Source organism: Eptatretus burgeri, chromosome 4 (assembly GCF_056783735.1).
Source record: "Eptatretus burgeri isolate ZD-2024b chromosome 4, Ebu_testis_v1, whole genome shotgun sequence".
Lineage (NCBI taxonomy): Eukaryota > Metazoa > Chordata > Myxini > Myxiniformes > Myxinidae > Eptatretus > Eptatretus burgeri.
The window spans coordinates 62,534,898-62,558,207 of NC_140964.1; the positions used below are offsets into that span (position 1 = coordinate 62,534,898).

The following is a 23,310-nucleotide window of genomic DNA, read 5'->3' on the forward strand; positions in this document are numbered from 1 at the left end:
CCCGTGTGGGGGTGACGGTCATCTCTATAATACCACAAGTTCTCAATGTTCAGTTATGACCGAAGACTACTGCGCAGTTCTACTGAGCAGCTCGAACTGCGCAGTTTGGTTAAAGATGACTCGGCATTTTGGCGCGCGCGCACGGAATTATATTTTGAAAATAAATGCCGACGTTTACATTTCGGGTTTTGAAACTTTTGCACCTTCGGCGGAAAATGTATAAATATAAAAGGCTAAAAATGTGTTTTATATTTATATTTCATTTCTCCTTCCTTCCTTCTTTGCGAATCGCATCGGCGTTTTTGGCCATCTTCCAGATCACGTGACGATCAAACGGGAAGGAAATTCAAAAATCTGTCCGGTTAGATACAAGATAATATTTTTACTATCATAATCAATAAACAGTTGCCGAATATCTTGTAGAATGGCAGACTAGATAGGTTTGGAAAATGGCGATTTTTATAACTTACGTGACCTCGTGACCTTGATCCTGACCTTGAACCCGGACAAAAGTTATATCGTTGTGCAACACTCATCGACCTCTACCCACATACTAAGTTTCATTAAGATTGGAAAGAAAAATTGACGGACGGACGTACGGACAGAAATTTGGTCGATCTTTATTAGGTCATCTCAGTAGAGATGACCTAAAAATTGTATTTAGAAGATTACACACAATAATTTCTTCGACTTACTTTTTTCCGTTTTTTTTTTTTTGATGAAGCGCAATATCAAGTTTCATTCAAATTGGGCAACGAAAAAAAATATTAAAAATCAATTACCGATTCAGTCAAGTACTCTTCGGTATTATTTGATCAATGCAAACAACCTCAGCGGTACAGTTTGCTGGAGCCTTTTTTTTGTTTGTTTGTTTTTTAGGAAATGACTTTTTGATCAACCACTGTCACAACGGGAACCCAACGGGTTCACGGGTCGTCTAGTCTAATATAAAACCGAGTGATTTCATTTTAACCTTGAAAAGTGAAATACAATTAAAGCTTTTACAGACCATCAAGGAAGCGTCATGGACTGGAGTATATCCAAACCTGTTGTTGTGCAACACCGGGGTGGAACACAATGGTGTACACCTGAAGCCAATGAGACCCCTTCGAACTTTGAAGACCCTTGAAGATCCCCCCCCAAAACCCTGAGGACCTCTAAAGATGGCCCTGAAGACCCCGAGGACTCAAAAGTCCCCGAGGACCCAGAAGTCCCAAAAATTCCCCAAGGACCCAAAGACCCCGAGGATCCAAAAATCCCAAAAGTCCCTGAGGATCCAAAAGGCCTCGAGAACCCAAAAGTCCCAAAAAGTTCCCGAAGACCCAAAAGTATGGACATTGGTTTGTGATGTAGCACAGATTGACAGGCCTCAGGCCTTAGGCCTAGGTGTTAGTCCATGGCCCAGTGCAATTGGAATGATCTCAGGCACATAATCACGTCGTATGATATATGCACATAAGCCGTATGCATGTTTTTGCTTCATGTATGTAAATCGGGTTATTATGCCTCTCCTGACGATGTCGCCGAAGGCATTATCATGTTTTTGGGTTGTCCATCCGTGTATACATCCGTCCGTCCGTGGTAATTTTCCTTTTTCTCTGCAACCGCTTATCCAGTTGATCCAAATTTTTTACCATGGGTACGACTACTCATGTGGAATATTTTAATGATAACCATGACATTTCAGTCATGTGGTGTGACGGCCTTGCTGGAAAAAAAGGAAAAACGTTGACCTCTGTATCTCCGAAACCACCCCGTAGCAAAAATTGAAACTTGGCACATGTTAAGTACTCCCCATGTGAAATAAGTGTCATTTTTACCTTCGCAAACTTCGTTTGACGAAGGTATTGTATTGACCCCTGTGTATTTATTTATTGGTAAATATGTGTGCAGACAACATTGCGCAAAAACTGCTGGACCGATTTGCATGAAATTTTCAGAGATGATGTGCAGTTACTCAAGGACGCCAGGCGAAGCTTTTGGGAGAAATCGGATTAAAGGTCAAGGTCACGGTCACAAAAAGGTCAGAATCGTTTTTTCGTCATAACGTGGTCAATTTTTATCCGAACGAGATAAAACCAACACCAAAATGTTCATTACTCAATTCTACATTCTAGGCTATGCCACATGAAAGTGTGGCGTAATTACCCTAGTTAGAGGTTGGGAGTCAAAGGTCAAGGGGGTCACCAAAAATGGTATTAACAATGTTTTGGATCACTTTATACAAAAACTTTACAGCGGATTAGCTTGAAATTGTGTGGGAAGGTTTGTTGTCCTGAAAAGACAAATCGAGTAGATTTTTGGAGCGATCGGATCAAAGGTCAAGGTCACAAAAAGGTCAAACATTTTTATTTTCGCGATAACACAATCAATTTTATTCCAATTTACATCAAATTAATGCCAAAATGATCAGTATTCAATGCCCTATCCTCAAATATAACATATTATATGGTGTTGTTGTAACCCGAGTTGGCGGTTGGAGGTCAAAGGTCAAGGGGGTCACCACAAAGCATTTTTCATTGGGCAGCGTCGTGGACAACATTACGCAAAAACCACTTAACAGATTGTCATGAAATTTTGTGGACTTGTTTGACATTATGAGAGGATGAATCGATTAGATTTTGGGAGCGATCGGATCAAAAGTCAAGGTCAAGGTCACAAAAAGGTCAAAATCGTTTTTTTGCGATTAAAGTGTCAATTTTGTTCCGATTTACATCAAATTAAGTCCAAAATGTTCAGTATTCAAATTCCGATCCACTGATATAGCGTATGGTATAGTGTTTGCAACCCTAGTTAGTCTGTGGAAGTCAAAGGTCAAGGGGGTCACCAAAATGGAGTTTTTGATTGGTAAGTGTTGTGGACAACATTACACAAAAACCACTTCACAGATTGTCATGAAATTTTGTGGATGTGTTTGGCATCACGAGAGGACAAATCGATTAGATTTTGGGAGCGATCGGATCAAAGGTTAAGGTCAAGGTCACAAAAAGGTCAAAATCGTTTTTTCACGATTAAATTGTCAATTTTGTTTTGATTTACAGCAAATTAACTCCAAAATGTTCAAAATTAAATTCCCCATCCTTTAATATGACACATGGTATAGTACTTTTGTCACCCAAGGCAGCGGTTGGGGGTCACACAAATTCACATTTATATCAGAAAGCGTTGTGGACAACTTAATGCAAAAAAAAAAAACAAACGCAGAGAGGCTTTAATTGATTTGGATTTGTTTGGCACCATGAAAGGACAAATCCATTAGATTTTGGGAGCGATCGGATCAAAGGTCAAGGTCACAAAAAGGTCAACATCGTTTTTTTCATGATGAAAACGGTTAATATGTTTCCGATTTACATCAAATTAACTCCAAATTGTTCAGTGTTCAATTCCCCCATCTTCTGAAATGACACAAGGTATAGTACTATTGTCACCCTAGGTAGCGGTTGTGGGTCAAAGGTCATGGGGGTCACGAAATGCATATTTGTATTGAGATGCGTTGTGGACAACTTAACACAAAGGTAATAATAATAGGCGGATCGGCTGATATTTTTGTGACATGTTTGACATCATAAGAGGACAAATCGATTAGATTTTGGAAGCGATTGGATCAAAAGTCAAGGTCACAACAAGGTCAAACTCATTTTTTCGTGACAACAGTTTCAAATTTGTTCCCATTTACATCAAATCAACGCCAAATGTTCAGTATTCAATTCACCACCCTCTAATATGACACATGTACAATGCTGTCACCCAAGGGAGCGGTTGGGTGGGGGGGGAGTGGGAGGTTGCTGTAACACTGTCACTTCTGCTGTAGTTTACATCGACTTAACGCCTAAATATTCGGTATTAAATTTTAAATCCCCAGAAGTGGCAAAGGTCAACGAGGTCACTTTTATTGAACGTCAATTTGCTGCAAAGGAGACAACTGTACATGAACATCAGGCACTAAATCATGTTGTAAATATGCTTCATATTTTTGGTGTCGGATTAATCCCTAAGATATCTATTTGATGCTGAAATCTTCGTAATCATATATTATTTTGGTATTGTTTGCACTCTGATGACGTGTTAAATTACACATTGCATTCACAATATGATTACGTCACCCTTGCGTGGGGTTTTCCTGCTGATGTCATCGAAATCATCAAATCTACCGTTCTCATTACATAACCTTGCGTGGGTTTTCCCGCTGACTTCATCTGCATAGCATTCACTGTTCTATTTGCATTGCATTTCGTGGGTTTTACCCGCTGCTGACGTCATCTGCATAGCATTTACTGTTCTATTTGCATTGCCTTTCATGGGTTTTCCCCCTGCTGACGTCATCTGCATAGTATTTACTGTTCTCTGCATTACCTTGCGTGGGTTTTCCCCGTTGCTGACGTCATCTGCATCGCATTTACTGTTCTATTTGCATTGCCTTTCATCGGTTTTCCCTGCTGATGTCATCACATAAAAGTTTCTTCTCTTTACATTGCCTTGCGTTGGTTTTACCGATGAAGTCATCTGCATCGCACCTACTGTTTTCTTTACATACTGATGACGTGTCACATTACACTTTACAGTCATAATATATATGCTAACGTCAGCCTTGTACAGGATATTTATGCCGATGTCATCTTGACAACATGCATTTAATTCGAGTTTGCATATGGATGACGTTCACATTACACATTGTAGTCACCCCAGTGTGGCTAGTTCCGGGCTAATATCAGCACTTTAACTGGCACTGTGCAGAAGAACTTTCAACAGAAGATTCCGCCGCAACACTCTGAAGCAAAGAAACAACTCAATATCAAATTGCCGCGTTCAAGGTCTAAAAGTCTTGAACAAAGACGCAAAGAGAAAAGGGACGCTGAGCGTGTCCGTTGTCACCAGAAATCGGCAGAAGAAACTGCAGATTGTATTGACTCACGAAGAGATTGGAGACGTAAACGAGCGGACTCAGCTGATCAAACACAGCAATACTACACTTCTGATAAAACCGCGCCCACACCAATGGACATCGAATCGCAACCTGACACTGCTGAGCGTACAGAACGTGTCGGACAACTTCTCCAGAACACCAGCATGTCGCGTTCAAGGTCAAAAAGTTTTGAACAAAGACGCAAAAACAAGAGGGACGCTGATCGTGTTCGCCGTGAGCAGGAATCTGCAGAAGAAACTGAATGTCGTCTTGCCTCAAAAAGGGAATCTGCTCGGGCAATCAGGCGGGGGGAGTCACTGGATAAAACTGAACGCCGTCGTGCAACTCTTAGAGATACAGCGCGAAAAAGAATGCAAGAAGAATCCCATGATGACAAAGAACAACGCAGAGAACATGTCTGCCAATCTGTCAAACAATATCGTCTGCAACAAACACCAGAAGGAGGCATTGTCACGGAATACAACTGAGAGAGACAGAATGCGTACACATTACGAAATGGAAACACCACAACAGACAGCCAAGCGCAGATTCTCAATGAGACAAAGAATGCAAAACCAAATTGAAGCTGAAACCCAACAACAGACGGACAAACGCAGATCTTCAATGAGACAAAGAATGCAACATACGTATGAAGTACAAACTCCTGAACAGACAGATCAACGCAGAATCTCAAACAGAGAAACTACAAAGAGAAGGCGGCGTTTAAAAACCTCTTTTGAACCTACTGTTGCAGAATGCGCTGAAAGTTTCAGAACCAAAATAAAAGAGGGACCGATTTATGCGTGCTGCTCCTGTCACCGCCTTATGTACAGGACATCTGTTGCACAAATTAACAGTGATAACAAAATCCTTTCACAAAATCCGGATCATGGACTTTAAATTTGCGAAATTCCCGAGCAGATTTAGTGGAATTTTAGTTCCTCATTTCACTCTCATGCCATGTTCAAACTAGTGGCTGCGGCGAAGATATGCGCTCTAAGAGTGCCCGTTCTAGTTTTGATGATGTTATTGGTGGCTTCGTTATGACGTCATAATTGCACACGTCAAATGCTTTATCCAATGAGTATGAAAATTTCTGAGGGTCATCTTGGGCTGAATTGTATGGGGGGAGGGGGTTTTATGACGTCATCTGTCACGTGATTTGGCAGTTTTTTTGTTTTTTTTTTACATAAAAACCATCAAAAAACCTCTTCTCCGAAACAGCTGAACAGATTGAGGTGAAACATCACAGGTATGATTGCCCTTTTCATGAGGAACAAAAAGTTCTCCACCTATGATGTCATAGGTCACATAGTTTGGCAGCTGTGATATTTTGAAGAATAAACCTTTTAAAATCTTTTTCCCCAGAACAGTTTGACAGATCAAGGGGAAACTTCATCCACATGTTTCCAAGCCTTGGGAATACCAGGTTGTTCACAAATAATAATTCATAGGTCACATGGTTTGGTAGCCATATATTGGATTGAATGGTAATCTTTAAAAAAAAAAAAATTCTTGAAACTTCAACGTGAAACTTCAAAGTTATGATCTAGTAGTATTGGGGAATATAAGTTTTAAATTTCAACCTGATCGGACACATGGTCTGGCAGCCAGAATTATTTCATGTTTTGAATCTGGGTTCAGGGATTTAAATCAAACTTGGTACATGTATAATCATGTAATAATGTGGGCAGAGGCATATCTGATGTTTCAACGCCGAAGTGTGCCATTCTGCAGGATGGCCATAACGTCTGGAAACATAGGTGAATATACATTATAAATGGTTTATTGGCATTACATTACAATACATGATATGTTCAATGACATTACATGTCATGTTCAATGTGTTGTCCCTCATGAGAAATGCACAGTTCAATGCGCTGTGCAAAATTTTAATGTGCGTTGTGCATTAATACAGCATTTCCATCAATCCCTGCACATGCATCCATGATGTGTTGCCTCAGATGATTTGTGTCTGATTTTCACTGAATAAACCTGCACCTTCAGTGTACCCCAGAAGGAATCAAGGGGTTCAGATCTGGCAAGCATGCAGCCCAATCCACAGGGCCACGTCATCCAATCCAGTGAGGGGAATTATCATCCAACCATTCCCTCACCATTCCTATGTTTCCAGACTTTATGGCCACCCGGTAGTTTTTAATATGAAGTCGACAAAGCCTTGAAACAAACCAAAAACAGCTGGTTAGAGTTTCTTCTTCTTCATTTTGGTTCCAGTATCAGCCTGAGCGTGCGTTAAAAGGAAAAAAAAAATGTATCTCCCGAACATTCACTTGGACTGGTTGGGAACATTTATTGCAAAGCAATTCTCACTCTTGATTTTGTAATGAGAGCATCTGAGTACTGTACCTGATGTTTCTCCACCAAGTAAAGAGCATGTCACTTGCACAACAACAGATATCCCTTTGCTCATTATGTTTCATTCCTTCTTTCTCAAACCACCTCATTTCCTCAGCTTTGTAAGCAACAGCCGCCTAAGAGGAGATTTTGCATTTTTAGATCCTCGTGGAGGATCTCTAAGTCTTACTCACGTTGTTGCTCTTCATCTTCTTCTTGTGGACTTTTTTGTTTCACAGCCTACAGTTTTCATCGAAACTTCCTGAAACTTGGCGTATATATGTAAAAATACTCTGCGCAGACAGTAACCATCTCCGATTTTGAAAATTCCTCCTAGAAAAAAAGTTATGACGTCAAAATATCTCCGCTAATGGAAATCGCCGAAAAAATTATATCCGAAACTAGGCAAGCTTTTTGAATTCTGTTTGCAGGAATTGAACAGGGCATTAGCAGAGATGAATTACCACACATATGATACATCACCATGACGTCTTATCAATTTTATGACGTCATTCCTATTTTTTGACATTTTTTGTTTCATAACCCAGAGTTTTCATCGGATCTTCGTGAAACTTGCCATGTATATGCAGAAATTACATGCGCAGGCAGTAACCATCTCCGATTTTGGAAATTCTTCCTAGAAAAAAGTTGACGTCATAATATCGCCGCTAAGGGAAATCGCCTATACCATTATCTCCGAAACTGGGCAAGCTGTTTGAATTTTGTTTGCGGGAATCAAGCCGGGCATTAGCACATATCATTTATCGCAAACCTGATACATCACAATGACGTCATATTCGTTTTTATGACGTCATCATTAAGAGGACGAGGATCTTATCTCATTTGAGCTTGTTAACACAGCTTTTCTGCTCAAATAATGGGTGGGTGAGGATTTTTCTCATTATTGTAGGTTATGGTGGAAAGTGGTATAAAAAAGTTCTACAAAATACATTTCCTGGTACAGCGCAAGGCATGGTGAAAAATTTAAAAATGCAACGCAAGAAGTGGTTGCGACCAACGGAATCCATTTTGTGAAGCATTTGGATTCGAGAAAATTGTTTACAGAGCGAGGAGGAACAAAGAATAAATACTCACGTACATCTAATCTGCCAAAATACTCTTTTGCGAAGAGTGAAGCTGTCAAGACAGAGGTCAAGAAATGCATCCCAACTCAGCACTGCGGTGTACGTGACTCCTCCAAGATGGTATAATGGGAAGAAAAGATCCCATAACATAATAGACAAGGTCAAAAATCCCTTTGACAGGAGTATTACACTCATTCACGTCAATAATCGGGACAAAGTGATGGAGAAGTTTTTATGGGGGCTTGGGGTTTGGAAGGCGGTGGGTTTGTGGCCTGCATAAGATTAGGAGGGCCTCCAATAAATCAGATGCCCAATAATTTTCTTGTATGCATCACATTGCCCAAAAAATTATGGCTCTTTAATTAATATGCATCAATCCACCACATGCAATATCTCTATAAATCAATATCCTGGAGAGTGCAATGTGAAACATTGTCAAATCAACGCACTAACTCTGCAAGACCAATCACCAGGAGAGCAATTTCAGACTCGAGCATGAGGCCAAGTAACCTCAACCAAACTCAAACACGGACAGCTCATCACAGTGCACCGCCTTCAATGTGTGCATATTGCGATCTCGAGCGGTTTCTTGTGCGAGGCTCAGGCTGTGTGAACACCTGGTGATGGATTGCATGCAGCACAAAGGAAGTGCACGTAAGAAATAGCAATGGCAGAGCAGGAGAGATGAATCATAAAGTCACGGCTGAGGAGTCTGCGATAAGCCGGAGTTATCAAATTGCATCCATGAAGAATCACCGAGGTGAATAATTGTGTCATTGCTATGGGGAAAGCTTTCATCATCAGGAGCAACCAAATGCCAAACTCAGGAGCCCGTTCATCATTTGTTGATTTCTCTTTTCCTGCACAAATGTAAAAATGCCTCTTGGTTCAAAATAGCAATTAATGTTTATTTATGTACGAGCATACAAAGACTAGGCTCATGGAAGAGTGAGGCGTCTCAGAGGTAGTGAGAAATGCCCTGACAGTGGGACAACAGCCGGATCAGTCAAGGGGTGGACAATCAGGAGTAAAAGGGAGGAGAGGGAATGAAACAATGGTGATCAACGGTGATACAAAAATATGTATATCAGAGAGTAAGCTGGTATTTTCTACATAATTCGTAATTCATATAAATGTGACATTATTGGTCAGGAGTAAATACTTTCTATCGGCACTGTAAGTGCATGAAGTACCACTGCAAGTACCACTGAAAACGTGAAGTGCATGTAATCCTTCATTCCTTTACATATTCATTCAATCTTTCATCTTCCATGTCATGGACCATCATATCCTGTGAACCAATGTTAACTACAACAGTTAGATTGATTAAAATGAATAAATAAACAAACTTGCGTTACGGACACACAGGTGACGTACTAACTTATAAGCAACTTTGCCAAGATGTGCTTGATATGTCATAAATGATCAATACAGGCCTTGATGATTGATGCCTGTTTATGAGTTATACCCAACTGCCAACTACAATATGATTTAGATTACAGCAGCACACATACATGTACACACACGGGACTACAACTTTATACCTGGCACAGAAATGACCCCGAAGTCCATTTCCATCTCAGGCAGCGAACTTTATTTTCTTAATTTTTTTTCTTCCGGCATTTACAAGGAATCTATACATTTTGAAACCCTTCTCTGATCGAATGGTGCATTCAATGGCGCAGCATCCTGTCATTTTAAAAAGAACAATGAGCTATCAATGGATACAAAATGGTACCAATAACCCACATGACCAGAAATTTGTGGGACATACAATAACGCTACTCCTCGTAAATAGGGACACAAATTCCACCTATTAGGCCTGAGCTTACCAGAGCTCCAGACCCCTACATCTCCCAATACCAAGAGAATCACATTCTCATTTTTATCGGCCTGTCTTCCCTGAAGAGGATACATACAAACAAATATATATATATATATATATATATATATATATATATATATATACATATATATACATATATATATTCGTACATACATATGCGTATCAAATATATATGTGGAAAAATTATATACCCAGACCAGCAATCAAACTCAGGTCCTCTGGCAAACCATACCAAAGTGAGTGCTCTGCCATTTGACCTAACTAAGCAAACCACCAACTAAGCAACGCAATTCTTTCACATATACAAGTGCCACTCTCTTTCCCCCACTGCTTCCGGGGCACTCACTGCCAACCATAGGAGCAGCTCGGGCCTGTTCTCGAGAGGTTCTTCCCCACATCCATGTCTGCTATTAAACACCACAGAGGGTGCAGTAATACTATTACAAAATGAACAGGATAGAACATCATAAATATATGTGGAAAAATTACTTGCCCAGACCGATTCCCGGTCTGGTGCTTACCCTAACCCGAACAGCTGGTGGGTTGCCCAGACAGCTCAGATGGCAGTGCACGAGTACGGTTTGCCAGAGGACCTGGGTTCCATTCCTGGTCTGGGCATATAATTTTTCCACATATATTTATGATGTTCTATCCTGTTCATTTTCAAATATATATATATATATATATATATATATATATATATATATATATATATATATATATATATATATATATATATATATATATATATATATATACACACACAGTATGTCATCGACTTACGACCTATGCAACTTTACGACCACTTTACGACCACGACCACTTGACAACTTTATGACCAGACTGCTCCGCATATCCGCCCACTCAGACTGCTCAGTTTCCGCCCCAGCGCCCGCCATTGCTCGAGTGTTAGCGTGGTCTCGGCAAAATTTTTACTTCAAACCCCCAAAATGTCTACCTTGAGGAAATTATCTTCTACTCCTCAACATGCCAAGAAGGAAAGAAAGGCCAGTGATCTCGCCACAAAAATGCAGGTGATCAAACAGTACGAAGGAGGAAAGAAAGTGAATGCGATCGCACGTGATCTTAAGTTATCACACTCTACTGTGTCGACGATTTTGAAAGACAAAGAAAGGATTCGTGAAGCTGTGAAAGTTTCTGCACCCATGCGATCGACAATTACAACAACGCAACGGACCGGGCCAATCCAGGAAATGGAGAAATTGCAAATATTAAACAAATTGTACTGAAGTGGTGCAGTGTTTGACTTGTACAAAGAAAATGTTAATAAAATATAACTTACAGATGATTATTATATCATTATATAGTATAATATACATCCGGTAATTTTTGCATAGGCCTATGCACTATAAATAAAGGTAAAAATAAAGGTTGGCCGACTTACGACCAAATTGACTTACGACTGGTCGGTCAGAAGTCAACGACTTACTGTATGTATATATATATATATATATATATATATATATATATATATATATATATATATATATATATATATATATATATATATATATATATATATAACATCTGTGACTGTAAAGACATATGGCTTCTTTTCCTGATGCTGATCATGCTCACCAGATTCTCTCAGCGAGGCCAATGGACCGACCACATGCCTTATGGTTTCAGCAGGTTGATCAGCATCACCAGGAGATGGGGATAGGCCATCCATCTGCCTGGGTGATGGCCAGACCGTAGCTCCTGGAGTACCAGCGGAAAGTGGACGCAGTGATGCGCTGCTCCGGTGTATACTCCCCTACCTGACCTTACCTACAGAAAGTTCACACCCCCTTTCAAAATTTTCATCTTTTGTTGCCTTATACCCTGGAATTAAAGTGCATCAAATCAAACTTTTTCCACCTTTATTTACACGTCGTTACCCACATGTTCCAAATGAAAAACAAATTCTAAAATTTCAGAAAATTAAATTTAAAAAATACAAAACTAGAATATCTTGGTTGGATAAGTGTCCACCCCTGAGTTAATACTTGGTGGAAGCACATTTGACAGCAATTACAGCTGAGAGTCTGTTGTGATAGGTCTCTACCAACTTTGCACACCTTGATTGGGCAATATTTGCCTATTCTGTGCAAAACTGTTCAAGCTCAATAGTTACGTGGGGAGCGTTGATGGACAGCAACCTTCAAGTCATGCCACAGATTTTCGATGGGATTTAGGTCGGGGCTCTGACTGGGCCACTCAAGAACATTTATCTTTTTGTTCCTTCGCCTCTCCAGTGCAGCTTTGGCTGTGTGCTTCTCGTCATTATCACACTGAAAGGTGAACTTCCATCCTACTTTCAGATTTCTTGCAGAGGGCAGCAGCTTTTCCTCTAGGATTTTTCTGTATTTCACTCCATCCATTTTCCCTTTTATCCTGACAAGTGCCCCAGTCCCTGCTGATTAGAAACATCTCCATAACATGATACTGCCACCACCATGTTTCACAAAAGGGATGGTGTTCTTTGGGTGATGTGCTGTGTTGAGTTTATGCCAAACATAACATTTTGCATTTCGGCCAAAAAGTTCCATCTCGGTTTCGTCAGACGACAAAACTTTTTGCCACATGGCTTCAGAATCTCCGGAGTGGTTTTTTGCATACCTCAAACGGGACTCATGGTGAGTTTTTTTCTTGTCACCCTACCATACAGGCCAGACTTGTGGAGTGCTTGGGATATCGTTGTCACATGCAGACAGTGACTAGTCTTTGCCATAAAGGCCTGTCACTCTTTCAATGTTGCCACTGGACTCTTGATGGCCTCTCTGATCAGTCCCCTCCTTACTTGGTCATCCAGTTTGGAGGGATGGCATGATCCAGGCAGGGTCTTGGTGGTACCATATGCCTTCCACTTCTTAATGATTGTCTTTGACTGTGCTCCAAGGGATATTCAAGGCCTTTGAAATATTTTTATACCCATCCTCTGATATGTGCCTTTCCAAAACTTTATCCCGTGTGTTTTGAAAGCTCCTTGGTGCTCATGGTTGAGTCTTTGCCGTAAAATGCATTACCCAGGAGGGGAAACCTCAGGAACACCTGATTTTATTATAAAATAATCAGAATCATTGCAATTTAACACAGGTGAAAGCCAATCAACTTGGTGTGTGATTTTGAAGGTGATCAGTTACACTTGAGCTAATTTGCAATTGCTATAATCAGGGGGGTGGACACTTATCAAACCAAGATATTCATGTTTTGTATTTTTAATTAATTTTCTGGAGTTTGTAGAATTTGTTTTTCATTTGAAAGTTATGGGTTACAATGTGCAAATGAAGTTGGAAAAAGTCTGATTTAATGCAATTTAATTCCAAGCTATAAAGCAACAAAAGGTGAAAAATTTGGAAGGGGGTGTACTCTTTCTTTTGGCACTGAATGTTGAAAGAAATGAACAGTTGAAAAAAAAAACCCTTCACTTGTGGCTGAACTCCATTTTAATGCAGCCCTCTTTTATTCCTTCTTGTTCTTTCGAAATATCTTCTTTCCTGTTCCGTTCAATTGCAAAGAAAAACTTTCCCTGTCCATGTCTTCTCGAGGAGCTCGCATGATGGCCTGGAGTTGCACACACTCGTCTCTTAGCTGTCCAGCCTGGGTCGATTGCCAACCATGCTATGAAGTGTCATCCCGTTGTTTCACACGTAGGGCGATTCATCAATGTTTGTGCCATCCCTCGAATGGAAATTAAGCTGGAAGCCGCATCTGCTATCATTCGTTGGTGGATGTTCAAGATCCCATGGGTCTTCGAGAAGAGAGGCGTGTTTTCACTGTCATCGGGGCCAAATTACAAATTCCTACCCTGACGAAATGCTGGGAATCAGGCACTGTCAAAACACCCAGTATCATCCTTGCCAAGCAGCTGAGGACCTACCTACCTTCAGGCAGAGCACACAATCAATCAATCGATCCAAACAATCAATTTTCTCAAACTTCCCTTTTTTTCACTCACGATTGTTATATTTTCTAATTGTCTACTCTCTCGATGGTGTGCACATCAATTTCTCTCTTTTACTTTCCCACTTCCACCCTTTTCAAATTTCTCCATTTTGTCACTATCTGTGTGTTTCTTCCACTCACACTCTATCCACCCCAAATCAGGCACTCATCAGTGTGAATCTATACTCACACATTTCACTTCGTTTTGCTGCAAGTTCTGCGATATGTTTAATGTTAAATAAATCCTGTCTGATTGTATGCTTATTCTGACACTATGGAAGAATGAATAAAAGGCATTCAATAATATAATCTCCCGCTCAGGTGTAGAGAAAGACAGCTTGATTAGAAAACGGACACATTATGCTTCATGCATAATGGGCGTAGATTTGGTGTATCATAAAGCAAATGGCTAGTTGTTGCGACTCCAAATATATAGGGACTCCAGACGGGATATATGCAACTGTTTCGCCATCAGAGCCTATACATATATATATATATATATATATATATATATATATATATATATATATATATATATATATATATATATATATTTACATATACTGAATATGATAAAGAAAGACCCACCCACATCCTTCACCTGCGATTGAAGGAAATAACCAATCAGCTCTCACCTAATCAATTAAACCCAGGTGGTTAGGATTATATAAATAAATCGACTCCTCCCATGCTCTTCTTGCTGGTGAAGTTGCATAAAGCAACCAAGAAAGGCTACCAAGGTAAGCCCTTTGCTGTTGCAAACCCTTCCTAGAGTTCCTCCACAGCTGTAAAGACATTCACAAATAGTACACACATGAGAATTCCAATGCTGCATACCACCTCAGCTGCCGGACTGGTTTCATCGCTTCGTGGTGAATCATCAGCGACAGCACAGACAGCAATGCATAACCACGAGGCTCCCAATCATGTACCATGTGCAAATGTCGATTTTGATTTACTGCTTTCGACATTCTATATATATATATATATATATATATATATATATACATATACATATATACATACATATATACAGGGTGTCCCAAAAAAATGGACTCACATTTTGGATCCTCATAACTCATTGAATTTTTCATTTATTTTCAGATCAAATTGACCCTAATAATCGCAGAAGTACGACTAGGTTTTGAAGAAAGAAAATTTATCATAAAGTGCTACTGGAAGCACGAAAACATCATAGAAGTGCAAAGACAATTTAGAAGACATTTTCACAAAGATCCACCAACGCGACGCACAATTGCTCGCATCCGAGATAAGTTTGAAACAGATAAACCTGTGCATGACATCCATAAGGAGCGTTCAGGAAGACCACGGTCATCAATCACCCCCACAAAGGAATATCAATTGCTGGAAACCCTCCACCGATCCCCACGGAAATCTGTACGACAAATGGCTCGTGAGACAGGAATCCCAAAATCAAGTGCCCATCGCATTTTGAAGCGAATTAATTGGAAAAGTTAGATTCCAAAATTAATCCACACTCTAAATGAAGACAATCCTGACCGGAGAGCTGAATTTTTGTGAGTGGTACCTGGGCAAATGCGAAGAAGATGCAGCATTTCCATCCAAAATTGTTTGGAGCGATGAGGCCAGCTTCAAGTTAAATGGCTCAATTAACCAATACAATTGCACCTCCTGGGCTCCTGAAAATCCGCATGTTACTATGGAACACCATTTAAACTTACCAGGGGTTACTGAGTGGTGTGGGATATCAGCATTGGGCATCCTAGGGCCATTCAATTTTTTACCAAACTGTCACTGGGGATGTTTACTTAAACTTGCTGCAGGAATCCATCGGTCCACATGTCGAAGAGATATTTGGTGACGAAGATATTTACTTTCAGCAAGATGGAGCCCCTCCCCACTACCACCGTGATGTAAGGGCCTATCTCGAAGCAACTTTTCCGAAAAGATGGATTGGGCGAAGAGGTAGTGTTGAATTCCCTGCACATTCCCCAGACCTCACTCCAATGGACTTCTTTTTATGGGGATATCTCAAATCACAGCGGACAATAACTCTGGCTGCAGCCCTCGAATTTCTGCACAGATGTTGGCCTTGAGCTGCTGAATTGTATGGGGCTTATTGATGTATACACGCTCCTTTAGGTAACCCCAAATAAAATAATCGGGAGGCGTCAAGTCAGGAGAATGTGATGGCCAAGAAATTTCTGAATTTCAAGAAATTATTCGTTATTCGTTATATAAAATTTGCCTTAGAAGCTCCACCGTTAAGTAGAGGATATATGGGGCTTCTGAGGCAGCCATTCAAATGAATGGGGGAAAAGGGAAAAACTGTCTAACTTAAGCCCCAAAAGCCCAAAATAGGAGACTGATTTTCTCCGCCTCCCATACAAGCAAATTAAATATAAAATTGAGACCGATTCCCTTCCCTCCCATACAAGCAAATGTAAAGTTGAGACTGATTTCCTCCCCCTCCCATACAAGCAAATGTAAAATTGAGACCGACTCAAGCCCCAAAAGCTGAAAATAGGAAACTGATTTCCTCCCCCATCCATGCAAGCAAATGTAAAATTGAGACTTGCTGATTAAAGCACTTCTTTCCTTTCATATTTTCATTCCACTCAAAGAGTGAACCAATTAATATTTGTCCATGTTCTCCTTTAGGGAATAAATTAATTTTCATATTACATTCATCACCATCGAGTATATTCACAAAGATTACTTTGGAACTTAGTTCTTCATTTAAGTATTTTTGTTGAACAGAAATGAAATGATAAACTCCTCTCAATGCTCTTATTTGACCACCTCCTGAGCCACATATCATTTTGAGATTGTAGTAAATGGTTTTTTCATTGTTCAATTGATAACCAAAGTTTTCAGTCCATTCAAGGATATTTATTTTTTTCTTTACATCCTCCAACTGATTTGTAATTAAATTTTGGTTTTATTGGTTTTATCTACTTTTACCCTGGTTATTTCTTCAATATGACTTATTTGATATTTCTCACATTCTTTATGTTTCCCATTTAAATACCAAGGCTGATTACATCTCCACTCTTTGGTTTGGTTATTGCTTGGTTCTATCATTTATAAATCAGTAAAAAGACGGCGGTAGCCTGTTAAAATTATTATAGTTGTAGTCATACATTAACGACTTTGACGAGTCAAGAATTGATGTTCCTATATAAATAGGTTTATCCATTTCAATGCTCTCTTTTTTTCAAATGAATAGCACAAAAGTTCTCTGAAAACACCTCCGCTCGTTCAAAACTTGGTCTATTAATTAATTTTGAAGCCTGTGGATATGACCTGTGCCTGTGGCCTGTGGATTTTGGATATGACAGCATTTAAAAGTCTGTATACAATTTATGCAATTGACCTGAGTGCTCAAAAGGAAACTATAAAGTCTAATCGAGTGGATACTTCCCTACACATTGAAAGAGGAAAGAGTGAAGATGATACATATCGTTTGCTTTTGGAAGAAACAGAATTACAGAATAATACAGATAATGGTGTTATGATTAGTCTCACCCAATTTTTTGATAAATAAATGAGTAGTAAAGTGCCAAGCAAATGTAAAATTGAGACTTACTGATTAAAACACTTCTTTCCTTTCATATTTTCATTCCACTCAAAGAGCGAACCAAAAGCTCAATGTATATGTTATATGCTCAATATTTCATTCCACTCAATGTATATGTTAATCAAATCAATCTTCGGAAACTATCATCTTGTATTCAAAATCAAAAGCCTTGTATGATTAACGTTAATACAATTCAGAGAAAAGGAGCAGTAAGAATTGATGTTTTGCTCACAAGAGAACAGGTAAAAATCTTGAACGATACTGACTCACTTAAAATTAAAATGTCAAAACCAATGTTGAAGAAATATTCAATAAGAGATATGAGTGGAGGATTTCTACCATTTCTAATTCCTTTATTTTCTGGTTTAAGTGTGGCTGGAGCATTGACGGGTGGTATTTCAGCAGTGGTGAAAACTGCCAACGAAAGGAAGGCTCAACTCTAGGCTCAAAAAGAATTGGAAAGACATAACAAAGAGTTGGAGAAATAAATTAGTGGAAGTGGTGTAATTGTAGATTTTGCTGAGAAACTTGAAAGTCTGCCTGATAAAGTGAGATTGTTAGTTGGAGATATGCTTTCTTCTATCGCACAAGCAGGTGTAAAATTAACTAAAAGGGGTAATGGATTATATATTTCCAATAAATAAATGAGCATTGATGAGTGGTTTAAAGAATTTGGAAAGAATACAACATCAAATTTAGAACTTATCAAATATTGTAAGAAATTAAAAATTCATAATGTGGTTATTTGTATGAGAGATGAATTAACAAACATGTCTAAACATACAAAGAATATTATTTTGAACTTAGAAGATAATAATGGGAACGGCTCTCATTGGGTTTGTGTTTTTAATAGTCAAGACAAATATTATTTTGATAGTTTTGGTCTTCCACCACCTGTTGAAGTTATAAAATTCTTACAGAATGGTGTTTATCAAACATTTCAAGTCCAAGAATTAAATTCCAAGTGTTGTGGTCAATTATGTCTATATGTGTTATTTCAACTCAACAAAAATAATTTTTTTAATTACATTATTTTTGATCCAATATAAATGACTTATGTTGGTAAAGATGGTTCTATCTTTGGTGTATCCCAAGAACTGGATATTGATTTATCAAATTATTACACAAAGGCACAGGCTGAATGACAGAAATATAGTATTACAAAAAATATTAATATGAAAAATGCTTATCAATTAATAAATTATCCAAGCCCGACTGACGCGAATGACTTGGTCAGATTAAGCGATTTATCACAAAATATATATCCTTAAATAAAACGGCTGTGTATTCCAAAGATACAGAAGTGTTGATTTTATCTCCAGGTCATACAGAATTCACAGTTCCAATTACAATAAAAAAATTTATAAAGAAGGGCATATCGTTTGTATGAGAATAGAACAATGGAGATATGATATGAATGATTTAGGGTATAATTGGTCATTTAAAATTAACCTAGAAGACCTGGAACAATTAAATGTCTCATAAGGAAGAATATTATCCACTTGGTGCTGAGAATGAGTTTCGTGGAAGCACGATTCGCAAACAACAAATAAAAGAATTTAATAAGGGTAAAATCAATAATGGTTTCGCCATAGTTTATATCATGAAAACACAAAGAACAGGATTATATACAAAAAGTAAGGAAATACAAAATGATTTAACTATGGGAAGATGGGGAGGTATTTCCTGTCATTATATTATTCTGACATATATTTCTAATACATAAATGACAGCAAGAAGGCTTCAAGAAAATTATCATTTCTGTGTCCAAGCATACCTTCAAGAAAAGGGTATTCGGTATTTTAATGAATATGTTCTACAACATAAGAATGAGGTATTTTCAATTAAAGATTGGCTTTATACTGGTGTTAATAAAGCAACAACTTTGGATTGAATTATAAGATTAAATAATGATAAAATTTTAGAGTTAAGAAAATGCAAGGCTCTTTTAGAAATTCAGAAGGAATTTTATTGGTTTCCTGTTGTAAAAAAAAATATTTTCGATACAGGAATAACAAGAAATCCTGATGAATATATGTATGATATTCTATGGGGTGTAAACGATTCAAAGATAGTCAGGGACAAGGAAGGAGCTTAAGAAACTGAGACAAAGGAGGAAAAGGGGAATAGAAAGGAGGAGAGGGAGAAGAGAGAGAAGGAGGCAAGGGAGAAGAGAGAGAAGGAGGAGAGGGAGAGGGAGGAAAGAGAGAGAATAAATAAATATAAAAATATGGAAACCAGTGAGATTGGAAAAAGATTGGGGTATTACAGAAAATAAATAAATCTCAACGCACTGAGGAGGAAAAATAAAGAATTGGCAAGTCTATTAGAAATATTTGCATCAAGACTATTAACATCGTTTTCCTTGGTGTGATTGGCTTTAATTAAAGTTTTACATTTTTTTCTTAAGTAAATGGAGGAGAGAGTGAAGACATATCTGAGGATTCTTTATGTTTTGAAAATTAAGATTCAAATGTGCATGTTGGAAACTAAAAACGTTTTCGCACTCTGTATCAATTTTTCTCATAAATAAATGAGTTATTGTCTCAAATGTAAAAAGAAAACTAATACTAAAAAATCTCTTATTTTAAAAGTAAAAATAATAGGGTTATACAAAAAGGCATATGTTCGGTGTGTGGCTAAATCTAAAGATAAAACAGAGTAAATTTATCTCCAAACACAAACGTGGGGGAGATATACAAAAGTTTTTTAATCAGGAAGTAAATTTACAACTACTGGAATACCAGAGGAATTACATCTCCCAAGGTATTCTTTCTGTGGTCCAGGAACAAACTTGAATAAAAGATTAGATGAGGCTGACAATCCAAAACCATGGAGCAAACCAATCAATAAGGTTGATGAAGTGTGCATGAGACACGATATTGATTTTGGAAATAGCACAACGTTGGAAGAAAAACACGAAGCCGATAGAGAAATGTATAATTTGCCTCCGATACAAAATCCAACCTTGAGAGAAAAAGTTGAAAGGTTCATCGTGAAGAAGATGATCAGTGCTAAATTGAAACGGTGCAAATCTAAATCAGAGACTATATAAAAAAATTCACCCAACTCAGTTCTCAACAACTTTGTATGGGTGCAGGTGCAAATAGTTTCATAGTATACGATACAGTGACATCGTGAAGAAGATGATCAGTTTGTGATCCGAGACACTCCCAACTGGTCAGAACATCTGTGGATCGATATTCCTGGTTCTTCTTGAACACTGTCCAATGCACGTTCACGATTAATCTGCGAATGGACTGAACGTGGTCTTCCAGATCGTGGCAAGTCACTTACTGACCCATATTGCTGAACACATTGAATCAACCGACGAATCATGAAATCTGGAGGTGGTTTTCTGGTATTGAAGTGTCGGCAGTATGCTTTTTGGGTGAGAATAATTCATTGATGAAATTTAAAATAAAAATCCACGATTTTGGTTCTTTGTTCAGTTGTGAATTTTTTCATGGGTAATTTCCAAATGTTAATCTAAATTCTGAAAAGAAAAGAAAAACAAATTATTAAAAAACAGAAATGTTATTTAATTTCTAAATCCCAAGGTGACTTTTGGAACACCCTGATATGTATATATATATATATATATATATATATATATATATATATATATATATATATATATATATATATATATATATATATATATACATTTAAATATATAAAATATATATATATATATATATATATATATATATATATATATATATATATATATATATATATATATACACACATATACAGGTAGTGAACAAAAAAAATAATGAAGCCCCAATGTAAAATCACTTAATTATGGTGTTGAACCACCACGTGCGGCCAGTACGGCATGTATGTGCCATGGCATAGAGTCCACCAGCGTCTGGAATTCTCCAGAAGGGATGCAGCACCATTCTTCCATGGCAAAGTAAATCAACTCACACCTGTTTGAAGAAGGTGGAAAACACTGTATCAGGTATTGTTCCAGATATACCATAGATGCTCGATTACGTTCAGATCTGGTGACTGAGGCCATGGCATGTAGAAAACATCAGTGTCATGCTCATCAAACCATTGGGCGACCAAACCTGCTCTGTGCAGGAGGACATTGTGGGGGTTCTGCTCTTGCGTCCATGCTAGCTATCATTGTAGGCCACTGCACCTGTGCAGCATTTCTACACATGACCCAAAGCATATTGGGATGTAATTTGCTTAATTAACACATAGGCCATACCTGTGTCAAATCCGTTGCTTGGTGTACCTCACTTACCCAGGTATATCCATTTTTTTGTCCACTACCTGTGCATATATATATATATATATATATATATATATATATATATATATATATATATATATATATATATATATATATATATATATATATATATATATATATATACACATATACTGTGCATACATTTTGTAAGGTAGACCAGAATGTTCATTTTGATGTTTTTGTGTAGCATCAATCAAGCAAATTGTGAGGGGTACAAGCTGCAAATCTTATCATGCAATGATTTCTTTGTAAATGTTCGCACTGGTGCTGCAGTATAATCGTGAACGAGAGAAGTTACTTGATCGTGAGTCGGTTCAGAAGAGAAGTTACTACCATGCTCGTGTTGCACTCTATCTCCATCCCAGATTCCCGGCGACACGACAAACTCTTATGTATCGCACGAACTTCACACTCTTATCGCGTATTATATTGTGATGCAGCAAAACGTCATTTTAAAGCATGTAAAACTTTTCTCTCCCCCAACCCCACTCTCACCCTGAGCAAGTGCACACACCTTAAATCCCTCATCCGAGTGTATCTTCACCGGGTTCGAAACACTTGCCGTCTGGTTCATATTGTAGCTTCTCCAGCAGCAGTTCCGTGTGAGCGAGGAGCGCGTGCAGCGAGTGTGCCGTGAGATGCGACCTGATCAAAGGGAGCGCTTCCCACGCAAACTCCCGCTGCGCTCCGCACTCTTCCCCCTCCCGTCCCCTCCCTTGCTCCCATCGGTTTCCCAACTCTCTCCCCACTGACCCTGCCCTCTCCACCGCCTACTCCCCCCCCTTTCCAACACCAGTCACCTCTCTAATCTCCTGCACATTCTCCGCCCACATTGTGTTCATGAGTCTTGAAAATCATGGGTCTTCAGAACCACTTTATGTGCACAAGGATGTTTCCGTCCAAAGGATACAACTCTGCATGCCGAGGATCTTCCAAGCACATGCGACCCATAAATAAGAGCACCTAAAGGTGGGAGTTTTGCCTCTATAATGTTGGCTTAGCAGTTAAGGTAGCTGGCTTTGGATCTTAGGGTCCTGAGTTTGAGCCCTTGTCTGCCGTTTAATTAACACCGGGTGGGGTTGACTCAGCCTGTCATCCTTCCGAGGTTGACGAAATGAGTACAAGTGAATTGGGTCATCATCATTCGGGGTAACCTGCGTCAGAGTGGTGACCCATCCAGGACTGTACTCCTTGCCCATGAAACTGCCTCGGCAGCCCTCTGCACCTTTACGGCATGAAAAGAATGGTGCAATTGTTATTAAACATGGGGGCTGAAATAGATCACTTTAAAATGGTCTTTATAATAAACCATTGAGGGAATATAGTGCCTGTTTTTCAACA

General features: G+C 38.7%; 1 protein-coding gene across 2 annotated transcripts in view; it reads right to left on the reverse strand.

Annotated features, from left to right (window-relative positions):
• The window catches only part of LOC147028193 (inactive dipeptidyl peptidase 10-like), a 504,934-nt gene extending 482,320 nt beyond the window's left edge, over window positions 1-22,614 (reverse strand). The window contains exon 1 of one of the 2 annotated variants that reach the window (XM_085878340.1): window positions 22,484-22,614. In XM_085878340.1, the coding sequence (XP_085734466.1) occupies window positions 22,484-22,543 (60 nt within the window). In that variant the 5' untranslated portion in view covers window positions 22,544-22,614. The remainder of the gene's footprint in view (window positions 1-22,483) is intronic. The other variant, XM_085878345.1, reaches the window with a different exon arrangement.
• Window positions 22,615-23,310: the final 696 nt, after the last annotated feature.